General features: G+C 41.8%; 1 protein-coding gene across 1 annotated transcript in view; it reads left to right on the forward strand.

Moving 5' to 3' along the window:
• Cep135 (centrosomal protein 135) overlaps positions 1 to 15,911 on the forward strand; it is a 58,302-nt gene extending 42,391 nt beyond the window's left edge. The window contains 7 exon segments of the mRNA NM_001246723.1: positions 1,375 to 1,485; positions 1,933 to 2,118; positions 5,772 to 5,981; positions 6,743 to 6,945; positions 7,687 to 7,791; positions 11,777 to 11,890; positions 15,674 to 15,911. Of these exon segments, the coding sequence (NP_001233652.1) occupies positions 1,375 to 1,485; positions 1,933 to 2,118; positions 5,772 to 5,981; positions 6,743 to 6,945; positions 7,687 to 7,791; positions 11,777 to 11,890; positions 15,674 to 15,677 (933 nt within the window). The 3' untranslated portion in view covers positions 15,678 to 15,911.
• The last annotated feature ends 471 nt before the right edge of the window (positions 15,912 to 16,382 follow it).

A 16,382-nucleotide genomic window follows, 5' to 3' on the forward strand; every position in this document is an offset into this window, starting at 1 on the left:
TTTCCATGGGACTTACTTGTTTGCTAAGTATTCGACTTCTAAGAATGGAAGCGGTGTAACTCCTTAAGAGGAACAGTGGCTGTCCAAGTGTTAGCAGCTGTCACAGGCCACCTAATCAGGGCAGCTGCAGTCTCCTCCATTTGGAGTTGAACTTTTTTCACACTGGGGTTTTTGAGTTTTTGTTTTGTTTTGTTGGTTTTTTTGTTTTGACACAGGGTCACATATAGCCCAGGTGGGCCTTGAACTCCCTATGTAGCCAAGGCTTATCCTGATCCTCTTCTTTGGCCTCCCAAATGTGGGAATGGCAGGTATGTGTCACCAGGCATGATACCATTTGGTTTTGTTGCTAGAGAGCATAGCCTTCTCTGTGATATAAGTTATTGTCACAGCATTTGGTGAGGACAGCAGTATCACTCTTTTTTTTTTTTCTCTCTCTTTTTTTGGTTTTTTGAGACAGGGTTTCTCTGTATAGCTTTGGAGCCTATCCTGGCACTTGCTCTGGAGACCAGGCTGGCCTTGAACTCACAGAGATCCACCTGCCTCTGCCTCCCGAGTGCTGGGATTAAACGCGTGCGCCACCAACGGCCAGCTCAGCAGCATCACTCTTAGGGCAACTTTTCTCTGTCTACAAAGGACCATGACAGGTTTTAGTAGTTTGTGCTTACTTCTATTGTCTTAGAGATACATCTGTAGTTAAGTAAAAGGATATTTTAAATGACAGACATTGTAAGGTGGTAGTTTTGTTTGTGCAGATGTATTACAGGATTATGCTCTGATGACCAATGATTTTTCTTATGTTTAGAAAAATTACTTTTAGTATTATTCAATATCAATCATAGTAGATATGTCATAGTAGATATTTTTAATGTGAATTACTGACCGTAACTGTCCCTGATGTAAAATCAAATGTGAGGACAAGAATGTCATGAGAACTTTGTGGAAAAGTTTGCTAAAAAGTCCAGATCAGGGATGGGGAGATGGCCCAGTGGGTAAGAGTGCTTGCTGTGAAATGAAAGTAAGAGGTTCTGAGTTCAAATGCGCTACAGCCACACAAAAGCCTGGCATGACTGTCGACCCAGAGTTGGGGGTCATAGACTAGCAGATCTCAGGAGCTTGTTGAAAGGCCTGTCTTGAGAGAATAGGGGAGAATGGTAAAGAAAGGCATCCTACTCTGCTTTCTGTCTGTGCACATGAGCTTGCACCCATACACAAGTGCACACCACACACACACACACACACACACACCAAGGTCACTCAGAAATACATCAAAATAACACAGTATTGGTTTTTCCCTTGTTTCTTCTTCAATTCCAAAGGATGTATTTGACATGACCAAAGCTTGATATTGGCTCTTTATGCTTGGCTGACTTTCAGGAAATCTCAATGGAACTGGAAGCAGCAATACAAGAGAAAGAAGAGATGAAGAGCAGGGTTCACAAGTACATCACTGAGGTGTCACGGTGGGAGAGCCTGATGGCTGCAAAGGTGAAAAACAGTGTTGGCTTGCATTGAAGACTGGCTCTCTAAGAACTCTCTTTTGTCTTTAATTCAATTCTGCCTCCAGTGTTAGATATTGGACACTTGAGATTTGATATTAGATATTAGACAGTAGAGAGTAGAGGTCTTTCCTACTAACTTTATATTTACCCCCCAAGGGTCTTAGTGTAGTGCTTGTACACATACTAATGTTTCCTAAGTTCAAGCAGTTCCATGTGTGTGTGTCTGTCTACCCGTCTGTCTGTCTGTCTATGTGTATGTTTGTATGTGTCTATGTGTCTGTCTGTCTGTCTGTGTGTATGTGTCTGCTATACATGTGTGTGTGTGTCTATCTATCTGTATCTGTGTGGGTCTGTCTGTGTATGTGTTTATGATATAGTCATTCCATTGACAGTAAGTACTGACTTAGAAATAATGTAATTGTTCTTAAACCAGGAAAATGAAAACAAAGACTTACTAGACAGATTCCAGATGCTTCACAGCCGTGCTGAGGACTGGGAAATCAAAGCCCAGCAAGCTGAAGGGGAGAGTAGCTCGGTCCGCCTGGAGCTGCTGTCCATAGACACAGAGAGAAGACACCTGCGAGAGCGAGTGGAGCTCCTAGAAAAGGAAATCCAGGAGGTAATGCTCCACTGTCTAGTGAAGAAACCACTCAGTAAATGACATACTTAGAGGCATGAGATGTCCCCGCAGTGTGGGAAGGAAGCCTCATTATGAGGGAGCGTGCAGACAGAACTACCAAGCAAAGGAACCAGAACTTAGTGGCTTTCAGAGGTATTTCAGTGTGTCCACATCATACCCTGAGGCAGCCAGTAGTATGACTAGATAAGCTGAGGTTGGAATCCATGGGTCCAGCCAGCCATCTTGGCAGAGACTGACAATTTTAATCAAATGGGACAGACATGAAGCGAAGGGAAGAAAGGTTGTTGGGCCTCTGGGGTCTTACTAAGTGAAGATGGGTCACTGTGGCTACTTGTCTTGTAATGGCTAGTCACTTTTAAGAAAAGGGGAAAATAACATTTTATTTGTTTTGTTTTTTGAGACAGGGTCTCTCTGTAGCTTTGGAGCCTGTCCTGGAACTCATACTGTAGACCAGGCTGGCCTCAAACTTACAGAGATCCACCTCTCTGTCTCCTGAGTGCTTGGATTAAAGGCGTGTGCCACCACTGCCCAGCTGATAATGACTTTTAAAAGTGGCTCAGAAGCCACAGTGAAGCTCCAAAGGGCAGTTCAGAGACTGGCAGGTCTTCCACTGCCACCAGAAGCCAGAGGATGTAGGCCCTAGGATTGGGACTGGAGGTAGTGTCACTCTCCCTGAGGATTAAGAAAGTGAGACCATCCTGGGAGACCCAAAAGACAAAGTATTAGTGTCACAGTTACATTGATAATTACTCAATATTTGAAATTGAATAGCAGTTGCCCTGCTTGATTCCAGACTTACCTTGGACTAGGGCTATGGTTTTCATCTTACACATTTCCTAAAGACCTGGGGGCTAAAGACTTGGTCACCAGCCTGCGATGTTCCTGCAAGGGGTTGGAATCTTCAGGAAGTGGAGTGTCACTGAGGAAGTTAGTTTGCTGGGTGTATCTCTGAGGGATAAGCTATTGGGACCTTGGTCCTTTCTTAGCTCTCTTTCCCTTTCCTGGATGCAATGGGGTGACTGGACTTTTTGGCCACACATTCCTGTCATGATGAACTTACTACCTCATCTCAACCCCAAAGCAATGAGGCCAAGTGCCCATGGGCCGAAATCTCTAAACTGAGAGCCTAAAGACAATCTTCCTTCCAAATGCTTCTGCAGTATTTTGTCACAGTGAGTGACATTTGACTAACACAACTGCAACCCACCTTCATTCCTCCTCCTCTCCTGTGCAGAATGGAGCCGACTGCTCTGTGTCCAACACAGTCTTGTATTTTGGAAGCATATAACTTGTTTTCTGGTATTAGAGGCTAGGAGATAGAGAAAAATGTCACCCCCAAGTGCACCAGAGTCATATTTATATCTAATTTAGATGATGCCTAAATGAGATGAGAGTGATGCTGTTATTGGATGGAGGGCCAGTGAACTGGTACATTGGGTAAAAGGACTTGCCATAAATCCAGATGGCTTGAGTTTTAGCACTCAATCCCATGTGATAGGAAGACACAGCCGACCATGCAAGTTGTTCTTTGTTCTCCACATACATACCTCCACCCCACAGTAAACACACACTCAAAAAAATTAAGCCTATTAAATAAGAGAATTTTAGACACAGCAGAGGTGTTTTGTGCTAGAGAAGGACCTAAACTTTGGAGGGCTTCAGATAGAACCAAGACTGCTGAAAAATCACCCTGAATGCCTAACTACTTATGAACATGACCTTGTTGACAGTGTTATTTTTGCAGATATGGTTAAGATTAGATTGTGCTTGCTAAGGTGGACCATGAACATCCCACGTCTCTCTAAGATGAGGAAAATGTGTGACATGGGAGAACACTGTGAAATTGGAGGAGGTAGAGATGGTCCACAAGGCAAACATCAAGCCACAAACACCATAGAATTGTCTGCTTCAGAGTCTCCAGAAGGAGCTAGCCCTGAAAACTTAACATCTGGATTTGCAGGGCTAGAGCAATGGCTCAGCAGTTAAGAGCTCTGGCTGCCCTTTTAGAGAACTTGGGTTTGATGTCTGGTGGCTCACAACAGTGGGTAACTCCAGTTTTAAGGGAATCTGATGCCCTCTTCTGGTGTCTATGGGCACTGCATGCACATGGTATACAGACTTGCAGGCAAAATACCCATAACACGTAAAGTTTTTTGTTTTGTTTTGTTTTTAAAAAAAAGTCTTTAAAAACAAAAAGGAATAATGGCCTGCCATCTCCAGATCTGAAGGGGATTAGTGACTTTTCTGTTGCTGTAATAAAACACCATGACCAAAAGGAACTTATGGAAGAAAGTTTTTGCTTTCCGGATCCAGGAGAATCCATAACAGGGGTCAAGGGAGGCCTGGCAGCAGGAGGCTAGAACAGGATGCTGAAGTCATACCGTTAGCCACACATAGAAAGCAAAGAGTAAGCAGGGAGTGGGCAAGACTATAAACTCTCAAGGCCCATCATCCCCAGTGATGCCCTTTCTCTAGCAAGCCTCCTTGTCCCAAAATTTCCATAGTCTCCCCAAGAGCGCCACCAACTGGAGACCAGGACCAACTACATGAGCCTATGAGGGACACAAGATCAAAGCACCACCATTTGCAGAGTCTGTAATGGCAGCCCTCCACACTAATATAACAACTACAAATTTTTTATTAAAGAAATGATTCTCTGCTTTTAGTAGCTTCTCAGGGACGAGCCCTTCATTTTTTATTCTTTATTATTGCTAATATTCTTATGTGATATATAAAATGGGTTCTTATGGGTTTGTTTTGTTTTTGTAGTGCAGAGGCTGGAACTCTCGTGGGCCTTCTGCATACTAGGACAGTGACCTACCTGTGAACCACACTGCTAGTCTGGCTTCGTGTGCTTATGTTTAATTTGCTTCTGTTTGCTCAGGATACTAATATTAGAAAATTCAAGTGTTTATTTTTCTATAGCTATGATATCTAATAATCTTCATTGCACAATATTGGCTTTTAATTGATTTCTGTGAACTTTGCTAACATCATTAGCTTTTTAAGAGTGGCTGTCTTCCTGAAACAACAAAGTAGAGTTTATATAAATTCATAATTATTGCATAAAATTAAATGATAAGAAATTTAAAATGTCGATTATTTTAGAAAAGTCTTATCAGTATTTCAATTTTTGTTCCTTATTTCAAAATTACTAAAATCTTATAAAGTTGGCCAATGAAACTAGACTAAATTTAAATATAAATTCAGATATTTAGTATTAAAATAAACTAGTTTTAAAGTTTAGAATTTAAAAGAATGATTTGGAAATATATACAAATAAATAAAATGTTACTATTTTATGAGAAAATACTATTATAAAGGGGATGTTTTTGAAGAAAAACTTTTAAAATCATATTCACACTATCTTAGCATAATTTTCATCTTTGTATTTTCTAAATGAATACATGAGATATTTAATCATTATGATTAATAATTATATGTTCTTCCTTTTGTGCATTAGGTAGGCCATCTTAAAATAGCACGTTTCTTCCTAAGAATGTTTTAGCATATGTAAAAATTGGCACTTGTTTTTCTGAAGTATGTTTATGTCTACACAAGTAGCTGTCTTAGAAGGCTTGCACTTGAAGTGACTGGATCCCATCTCTTCATGCTTTGCTTTCTTTACTCAGCACATAAACGCACATCATGCTTACGAGTCTCAGATCTCATCAATGGTAAAAGCCATGGCTCGGTTAGAAGAAGAGCTTCGACATATTGAAAACGAGAAGGCAGCAGTGTTAAACGATCTGTCATCTCTCCGAGAACTTTGCATTAAGCTTGACTCAGGCAAAGACCTCATGACCCAACAGCTGAATTCCAAAAGCCTTGAGCTGGAGAAGGTAGGTGCTGAGAGAGTGTTGGGCACATTGCTTGGTGGAACCCTTCTGGCAAGCTTTTACTTTACATTCCCCTTTCAAGTGTTCTCTGTTAGATCGTTTTGACAGCAAGGTTTTGATAACTGGATCCGACTACAGATTCTCTGCCAAGATTTGTCAGTGAAGCATAAGGATGACCTGGAATGTTGTTCAGTGCAGAGTCCTGGCATTCATGCCTGACGCTCTGGGTTTGGTCCCAGTGCTGTAAGAAAATGAAGAGGATAAAATTGGGTTTGGAATAGATGGCACTTGACATATTAGGCATTTTCAAACTGTAGATCAGGAACATACATTCTTTTTCTGTCTAAAAGTAAAATTTGATTGGAAGATTCAACAGTTTGATTTTTTCTAAGTTGAATTTTTCTTGCTCAAGACATTTAAATTATTAACTAAATCACCTTTACTGGACTTCCCCATTCCCAAATTGAGACATGACTTTGAACAAGCTGGCGTGTGCTCTCACAGGAGTATGTCTTTAAGGTTTACTTGCCAGTCCGTGTACTGAGAAGTAACAATACTTGCTTGATTGTGTGGTCAAAGAGTAACCTACTGCATAGACCAGAGAACCTCATTAGCTGAGGGTCCTTTCTTATGACTAAAGAAATGTTTTGAAGTCTTTAACCAGTACTCAAAAGTGAAACAATTAATGTCAATCACTATTATATTGTAAAATAAATAATTTTCAGACTAAGCCTAAGTTTTTACTAAATTTGTTTTTCCTATAGGCAACAGCAGAATTAGAAAATATAAAATCAGAATCAGAACTATTTAAAAAACAACTGACAAGTGAGAGGCAGACAATTAAAAATCTTGAATCGTTGTTAGCTACGAACAGAGATAAAGAATTTCATTCCCATCTGACCTCCCATGAGAAGGACACAGAAATCCAGCTGCTGAAGGAGAAGTTAAACCTCTCAGAAAGCAAACTGTAAGTGTCATGGAGCAACCTGTGTGGGGAAGTGCTGACCACACATACTCTTTCACCTTCTGTGGTAGCAAGGACACTGTGTGTGTGTGGGAGGGGGGGAGGCGGGGAGTGATAGAAAATCAAGGTACCTGGCTTTCTTGCCTGGGCTTCCCAACATCCCAGGAATGAAGCTGTAGGTGTGTATGTCTTCCCCACCCCCAGGTAGCACCCTGGGAGTGGTAGGGGAGAGAGCTTCAGGGAAGAACCTGGATTTGAGGAGTGAACAGAGGCTTGGGGGGAGGGGGGGTATCAAGACGAGCTGTGTTGTAGATGGACAAAGGCTTATAGTAGGTGACATCTGGTCCTCATAAGTGTTTGTGTTTGTCACCATGGAAGAGACTAAAGCTGTTGTGATCCTAGAAGAGAAGAGCCTGGACTAGAGAGTGTGCAGAAGAATGGGCTTTTTACAGCGTTTAGGGAGTGGAAAACAGTGTTCTTCCAGGGGCAAGGGGGGGGGGAGCCGATGAAGATGTTTTACATCTTTGTTCTAGTTCATGTTCTGCTGCATGGGCAGCACACACCACCAGCTCCGTGACTGATGGGAAACCAAAAGAATGCTGAAGAAGCCCAAATTTGAGAGGGCCACTGTTGAAAAGCCAGATCCTTGTCTGTTCTTAAGCAGCGCCTCTGTTTGTATTTGCTCTGATCCTCCAAAAGAGATCGTTCATTTCTGATCCTGAGAGCTTTACCTTTGTTTTTAAGAGCTAGCCAGAGCCGAGAAACCTCCATGCTACGAGCTAAAGTGACACAGTTGCAGGCAGATTATGACAATCTGAAAAGGCAGATTTCAAGTGAGAGATATGAACGGTAAGACATTTCTGTTTAACACTAAACAGTATTCCTACATATCTTCTATCCTATTCAAAGAGTATTTAATGTGGCTTGCAAATATCGAGCTTCTTTAGTATTAAGATGTAAAATTTTATGGATAATTCTCCTGTAGAGCAAAAGATTCTGTAAGAGACAGAATCCCTGTAATAAGGAAAATAACACTGCTATAGAACTGCTTCTTGGAGCATTCTGCAGGGTGACAGTGAGGTATAGACGGGGAGATAGCAAAGGTCCCTGAAAGAGCCCCCCAATTAGAGTGCATTAGGAAGTTCTGAATGCATATCATGAGATGATGATGGTGATTGTATCCTAGGAGCAGCTAGCAGGTGTGAGCCCTACACACAGCACATGTCTGATTATCCCAGTCTCTTATGCCTGCATGATGGGAAACCAGGGTCACACTTGGACATGACAGAGCCACTGTGAAAATACTAACATACCTGTTCATGCCCTTAACTTATATAATATATTCTCTGTTCCTTAGTCATTTTCATGCTCATCATTCAGTTCATTTGCTTTATGTTAAAACATTGAGTCCCTAAATATTTCAGAGACGAGACCTGCTTTAACAGATAAACAACACTAGATACAGGAGGCTGAGTCAGAGGGATCAGGAGCTTAAGGCCAGCCTGGGAGACCAGTGTCCAGAAAGAAATGAATTAAAATCAAAGTCTAATTTGCTTTTTCTTAGACACCATAGATTTGTTCTCAAGTAGGCTAAAATTGCCTATTAGATTGTTTGAAAAATTTTAATCCTCCATTTGCATCAAACTTGAGTGATAGGCTGTGTGAAGTCTCAGGCACAATCACCCAACCTCAAAACATGCTTTTTGTGGGTGGGAAGAGGCAGCAGAATAATCTAGTAACTCCAGTGCTTAATCCCTCAGAGGCCGCAGGACACTAGCAGGGTCCTGCATGTTCATTCGTCTTCTGGAACTTTCTTTGACAGGGTAATATTGAGAAAAGGAAGGGTTTGAGGAACTGTGCTAGGAAGGAAAGTTGTACTGAGTAACTCAAGAAAAGGCCTGCACCAGAGACTAGGGAGCCACAGAGGAAACAGTGGGCACTGGCAGATTCCAGGCAACAGGAAAGAATGTATGATGGAGAAAATGGGCTCTCTTGTCTCTGATGTTTGGGAGATTCAAGCACAGAGAAGGCTAGAGTTATGTATAAAGAGAGATGAGAAAGGAAGGGACAGAGGAAGGAAGCGTCCAAAATGGAAGCTCTGTACTCAGCCTGGGCCTGCAGTGACAAGTTAGTGACATAAGAATGATACGTGATTTTTTTAAACAACTGCCCTTGAGTTGATACATGCATGCACACACGTACACTCGAGAATGAATGTAAATAGCATGTGCCAGGCATGACAGTGCATACCTGTAATCCTCACACTCAGAAGGCTGAGGCAGGAAAATAGTGAGCTTGAGGCCAGCTTGCCCTATATAGCAAAATCCTATCTCAAGAAGCCAATCAGAAATGTATAACTGCAGGGGTAGAGGCAAGTGTAGCATGGTATTGACTGACTTATTGGAGGATGAATTTCCCTCAGCTGAAATCAGTAACTTTGTAAACCATGCCCGGAGAACAGCACTGGTGTGAGAATAGGGAGAAACAGAGGTCCAATAAAGAACCAAGACTTGGCTGTGAGGTTAGAAAGGGAACCAGGAAGGAACAAGTGAAACTGAGAGACTTAACTCTACCAAATGCCACAGAAGGCGTCCAAAAGACAAGGGAACTGCCTGTTAACAGAACACTCGAGAAATATTCTTAAATTTATTTTTAAAACAGAGCAAAAAGCAAGCTCTCACAGAATCACTATTAATATTTTTAATTTAGCATCTAGTTGTATACTGGTTTTTGGTTTTGTTTGCTTTGGTTTGCTTTTTGAGACAAGGTCTCTCTCCTACTGCCTCTGTCTCCCAAGTGCTAGCTTTATAGGCTTGTACCACCCTGACTGGCTTATGGGGATTTGTATGTTTCTGAATGTATACTTGGTATCCTATTTTTTTACTAGATATATTGTGATCATTATGTTTCAGATATACTATTTTGTTGATGTTCTAATGTTATGACTTGCTTTGAACAATTTCTTCTAATGCATATTCTTTTAATTGAAATATTTTATATACTCCTAAAAAAAAAACAAAAAAAAACCTGAAAATCAGGGCTGGAGAGATGGCCCAATGGTTTAGAGCACTGCCTGCTTATCCAAAGGACCCAGTACCTACATAGTGGCTCAGAGTCATCTGTAACTAACCCTCTTCTGGTCTCCACAGATACCAGGCATGTGCATTGTGCATAGACAAGCATTCAGGCAAAGCACCCATACACATGAAATAAAAATAAATATTTTTTTAATATTGCAGATTTGGTAAAAATATATAAGGCTAAGCCAGGCATCCTCTCCACTTGTAGCTCTAGCTTCTTGGAAAGACTGAGGCAGGAAAATCACTTGAGTCTAAGTCTAGGATAGCCTGGGTAACATAGTAAGGCCCCATTTCAAAAACAAACTAAAATAAAGGTAGTAGAAATGCTAATTACATTAGTAGGTATTATTTAATTGACTAATAATCCAATAGCCACTTTTTGGGTTTTTTTATTAATTTATTTTTTACATTCCAATCCCAGTTCCCCCTCTCTCCTCTCCCCCCACTCTCCTCACTCCCCCCTTTTCCCATTTGCTCCACAGAGAGGTTAAGGCCTCCCCTAGGAAGTCTGTCCCATCATCTAGTTGAGGCAGGGCCAAGGCACCTCTGTACCCCTACACCCCTGTGTCTAGTCTGTACAAGGTATCTCCCCATATAGAATGAACTCCAGTAAGTCAGTTTGTACATTAGTACTAGATCTTGGACCCACTGCCAGTGGCCTCATATATTGTCCCAGTCACACCATTGTCACCTATATTAAGGGAGTCTAGTTCAGTCTTATGCAGATTACCCATTTGTCAGCCCTGAGTCAGCGATCTCTCACTAGCTCGGGTCAGCTGATTCTGTGGGTTTCCCCATCATGGTCTTGACTCCTTTGTTCATATTTTCACTCCTCCCTCACTTCAATTGTACTCCAGGAGCTTGGCCTACTGGTTAGTTGTGGATTTCTGCATCTGTTTCTGGAGAAGGGTTCAAGCTTCTCTGGGATGTGGATTGTGGGCTGGGTATCTTTTGCTTCATGTCTGGTATCCACTTATGAGTGAGTACTTACTATATTTGTCTTTCTGGTTTTAGGTTACCTCACTTAAGATGATTTTTTTTTTCTAGTTCTGTCCATTTGCTTGCAAATTCTAGGATGTCTTTGTTTGTTACCGCTGAGTAGTATTATACTCCTCTGTGTAAACATATCACATTTTCTTTATCCCTTCTTCAGTTGAGGGGCATCTGTTTCCAAGATCTGGCTGTTACAAATAATGTTGCTATGAGCATAGTTGAGCAAATGTCCTTGTGGTGTGAATGTGCCTCCTTTGGGGTGTATGCAAGAGCAGTGGTATTGCAGGGTCTTGAGGTAGGTTGATCCCTAATTTTCTGAGAACTCACTATACTGATTTCCACAGTGGCTGTACATGTTTGCACTCCCACCAACAATGGAGGAGTGTTCATTCCCCTTTCTCCACATCCTCTCCAGCATAAGCTGTCATTGGTGTTTTTTGATCTTAGCCATTGTGATTGGTGTAAGATGGAATCTCAGAGTGGTTTTGATTTGCATTTTCCTGATGACTAAGGATGTTGAGCATTTCCTTAAGTGTCTCTAGGCCATTTGAGATTGTTCTATTGAGAAATCTCTATTAGATCTGCACCCCATTTCTAATTGGATTATTTGGTAGTTTGAGTTCTAGTTTTTAAGTTCTTTTTATATTTTGGAGATCAGCCCTCTGTCAGATTTGGATTGGTGAAGATCTTTTCCCATTCTGCAGGGACACTTTTTGGGTTTTGATGGTACATATAATCTCTTCTGTGATCTTCACCAGCAGAGAGCGAACAATCCAAGAGATGCGCCGACATGGTCTTCCCACATCGCCTCTGAGTTCTACTCTGAAATCTCCTATACAGTCTCCTGAACATATTAATACATCGTTATCAGGAAGGTATGTATCAGATACCAAGGACAGGCAAAGCTGATCTGTAGTTGTAAAAATTCTGGAATTACTGTCCTTGTCAGGGAAAAAGAGATGGCTCAGGAAGGTGTTCAGGGGAACTTCTGGAGCAACAGAGATGTTGTGTGTGTTGGTGGCATGGCAGCTGTTACATGGTATGTGCGGTTGTAAACATTCATCAGCTGAGCATGTGATCCATGCATTTCTCTCTGTGTCTATTTCACCCAGCTAAAAAGGAAAGGCTTAGGAATGTGGGTCTGTAAGGAGCACTTGCCCTGCATGCAGGAACCTTGGTTCATTCTTAGCCCTGCCGAGGAGTTGGAATCAAAGCCATAGGAAATCGCTAAGAAATATGAGATGTCACAGGATGATATTAATCAAGTACCAAGTTCAGTGTACTGATAATAGCTGATGGAAGTGGGAAAGGCTTAGAGACAGAACAGTAGAGGTACAGTGCACTCAGCCTGGCAGGAATGGCGGGCTGTAGGGGAATAATGTAGGGTGGGTACACACAGTACGTGGAGGTGAGGTATGCGCAGGTGGAGACTTCACTCTAACTCAGAAGGGGCCTGGGTCTTTCCTGACTATGGGGTGGATACAGAGGGTTGAGGGAAGACTTGTCTGTGGTAGACCTTCTTCACAGCTGTGTCTGAGCCACACAAAAGTGTAGGAACCAGACAGAGGAGGAGCAGAATGAGTTCAGAAAGCTGTGTGCCCAGTTCTTAGGAGGTGGAAGCAGGAAGGTCAGGAGTTCAAGGTTGTCCTCAGCTGCATAGTGAGTTTGAGGCCAACATAGGCTACATGAGACCCTGCCTCAGACAGACAGACAGACAGACAGATAGACAGACAATCAAGAAAAGGCGCCATAGCCAAGGTATGTGGCTCACTGGGATTAAACTGAACACAGCTATCTGACGTGCACCAAGACAAAGAACACAGCTCTTCCCCCCCCCCCCGCCCCGTACCTTGGTTCTAGCTGCAAGCTCTGCTCTGAAAGCAGCTGTTTTTGTTTGGTTTTGGATTTTTGTCAGTGAAATTGTACATTTCTGGCTTCTTATTTTCAGTAGTGCATTTATGAGACCCAGCCATTGTTGTGAGTGCTACCCGTGGTTATAATTGCTGCCCAGTGGAGTACCCTGATGTGATTACACCATTAGTTTATGCTCTGTGCTTGACAGGCATCTGATAGCTGTTAGAAAAGTGTCCTGAGTATAGACTTAGGACTGAAATTGCTGAGGTCACTTATGTGCAATCTTCTGTAGACATGAGGATCTGATCCCAAGAAGTTGATGTTGGGATACCTTCTGCTGAGGCAGGGTTGAAGGGATGTACTAATTCCCTGGAAAATAGGACAGAAGCCTGAGTCAGATAGTGACGGAAGAGTGCAGACTCACTGACAGAAATGGTTGAGTCAGTTTCTTTCAAGTGATGCATTTCTTTGCCTCTTTTAATAGAAGTGCTGTGTGTAGAAGATAATTAGCATTTCCTCAGAGGCGCAAAGTCCTCATAACAAACAATGGTTGCTCTGTGCTTCCACAAACTGAGGCCAGTGTTTAGGGTCCCTGGCTAGGGATTCCTGGTTGCTACTTTTTGCCATAATGTTTACATTCTTATAACACTTACTTTCTCTTTCCCTTTGAGTCATTGCATCCTTACATCTGGTAAGGTACCTTACCAGTTCCCTTTTGTTACAAAGCTTCAGAATAAGATAACAATTTTTCTCTTGACTGGATGGTTTAGTTCTGCAGGGGCCAAATAGGATGTGGAGCCAATAGCCCCTGCCTCTCCACATAAAATTAAACTTTACTGGAGCATCATCTGTGTTTACATACTGCCCCAGACAGCCACTTGTCTACACAAGCAAAACTGGGTAGTTGTGATGCTCCCCATAGCCTACCCATCTAAAACATGTATTTCCTGGTCTCACTCATCAGGTAGCCTCTAAAAAACTCAGCTGTAACCAATGGGGGGAAAAAAGAAGTAAAATGACAAATAATTCATTGGTTTTATTTTTTAAAAGGCTTGACTTTGTAGATTCCCTAAAAATTTCTTGGGGATGGTTGGAACTCAGGGATCTTGGACTTCTTAAGAGTCACTGATCACAGGGCTGGGGACCAGCCACTGTGGTAGAGTGCACACCAAGTGTCAGCAAGGCCCTTGGTTTGACCCCAGCATCTAAAGTGAATGTCTATGTGCATGTGTGACGTGTTGGCCTGTATGTGAACGTGTAAAGTCCAGAAGTCAATGCTGGGTGTCTTCCTCTACTGCCTTCTACTGTACTTTTTCAGGCAAGGTCTCTCATTGGAACCTGAGCTCATCATTTCAGTTAGATTGGTTGGCCAGTGAACCCCTGATACCCATCTTTCTTTGCATGCCCCTAGCTCTGGGGCTACTCAGGGGCCAGCTCTGAACTCAGGCCTTTCTCTTCCATAACAAGCACTTTACCTGCTAGCCTGCCTCTGCAGAGTGTGTTCCACATAGCTCCACTGCTTCACACCCGTCAGCACTGCCTAGGCTCTGGTCTCCACACCCTCACCAGACTCACTTCCGTTTCCAGACTTACAACCATCCCAGTCCATGTACATTAGAATCCTTTACAGCAGTTAACAGATTCACAACTTTTAATTTTGTAATAATTGACAATTCTCAGTGTTGCAACATGTTTATTAACCAGTAATCCATTTGTGTAGATGTTTCTGGGTAATGTCGCTAAAACTAATATTAAAGGATTCCTCCAGTGAACACTCAGAAACAAATTACACACACATGAAATAGTTTCTCAGATTAGTGTCTCTCTAGTTTAGAAATACATAACCCAATTTTTGCTCTTATTTTCTTTTTATTAACACCACAGAAAATAGGAAAACATGTTTTTCCTACTGCCACACACCCAACACAAACCTTTTGGCAATTAATTCTCCATCACACACTGGCTAGGTGTCCTATAGTTTCACTCCATTCTTTAAACTGCTCTGCCTGAAGACAATGTCAGATCCCTTTGGTAAGGCGTCAGTCAACAAGGGTCCTCCCCTCATCTGTTGCCAAATACACCCCAGGTGAATGTGCTTCTGACCCACCTGCTGTTAAATCTAGGGTCCCACGGGTTTTCCTCCCAGGTTTGATTGAATTTGCCAGGGGCCCACACTTTGCTTATGGTTACCCAGTTACTACAAAAGATATCAATGTATTGCCAGACAAACACAAGTTACAAAAAGGTGTGCACAGCTTCCATTCCCTCTCCAAGCACAGCTTCCACATGTCCAGCTCTCTGGAAGGCCTCCAGCCCTAGTTCACTGGGGCCTTTACAGAGGCTTGAGTACCCAGCGTAACAAATGGACACATCATTAGCATTGGTGACTGGGCTCTTGGCCTTCCTCCTCTACCCAGCAGCACCTTCCTGGCGAGCAGCCCTCCCCTAAAGTCCTCAGCCCTTAGGCCTCTCATCTACATCCACATCCCCAGAGTCACTCTTACTGCCCAAGTACTTCCTGGGAGCCTATGCTAGGTACAAGACGCAGAGACCAACTATGTAGTTGTTCTTTAATCACAGTAGCACACAAGCATGTTAAGGACCCTGGGAGTAAGCAATCCCAAATCACGTTTTATTGCTTTTGTCTTCGTGTGTCCAACACTACTTCACAAAGTAGACTGGTGCTCTTTAAATATCATGAGATTTGGGAAACAAGTTTTTATGAGAGACTAAAACACTGTTGAATTAAGTTTTTATTAATACATTGAACAACTATATGGTTTTCCTCTTCATTTGCTTTTCAGATGATGGTTTTCAGTGAGTTCCCACATGGATCTTTATAAGAGCACAAGAGTAATGAAATATTTGAAGTACTTGTTCCTGCGAATCATGAACATTGACACAAATTCTACCTCTGTCAACCTTTATTTAAATCAGTGGATATTTATATAAAAATGTTTAGTTTAAAAGAGCCCTACATGTATATTTTCATATATGTGAAAAAACAAAATATGTATTAATAATAGTGCTTAACTGATGTAATATGTGTATTTTTATTATTCCCAACTAAAATTACTCCTTAAAATGTGTTTATACTGTGAATTAATTTAATATACTCACACTATGCTTTAATAATGTTTCTTAATGAACAAAAATATAAGCATGTAAATATTCTTCCATTATTTAGATGTGTTTGGTTTTCATACCTGTGTGTAAGCCCATAGCATGATGGACTAAGAGAGTGATCCACTTGATGCTTTTCTCTTGTGTAACATCAACCTACATTTACTGTCTATCATCCAGAAATTATATTTAAATATAGTCTTAATATCAGAACTCTATTTTTTAATAAAAGAGTTTATTTGAACTTATGGAACTTATGGTTCCAGAAGGATAGAATCCATTTGGGAAACATGGCAGCATAGCAGTAGGAGCAGGAAACTGAGTAAACATGCCTTTACCACAGCACAAAGCCAAGAGTGAACAGGAAGTATGGAGAAACTGTGTACTCTG

Source organism: Cricetulus griseus (assembly GCF_003668045.3).
Source record: "Cricetulus griseus strain 17A/GY chromosome 1 unlocalized genomic scaffold, alternate assembly CriGri-PICRH-1.0 chr1_1, whole genome shotgun sequence".
Classification (NCBI taxonomy): Eukaryota; Metazoa; Chordata; class Mammalia; order Rodentia; family Cricetidae; genus Cricetulus; species Cricetulus griseus.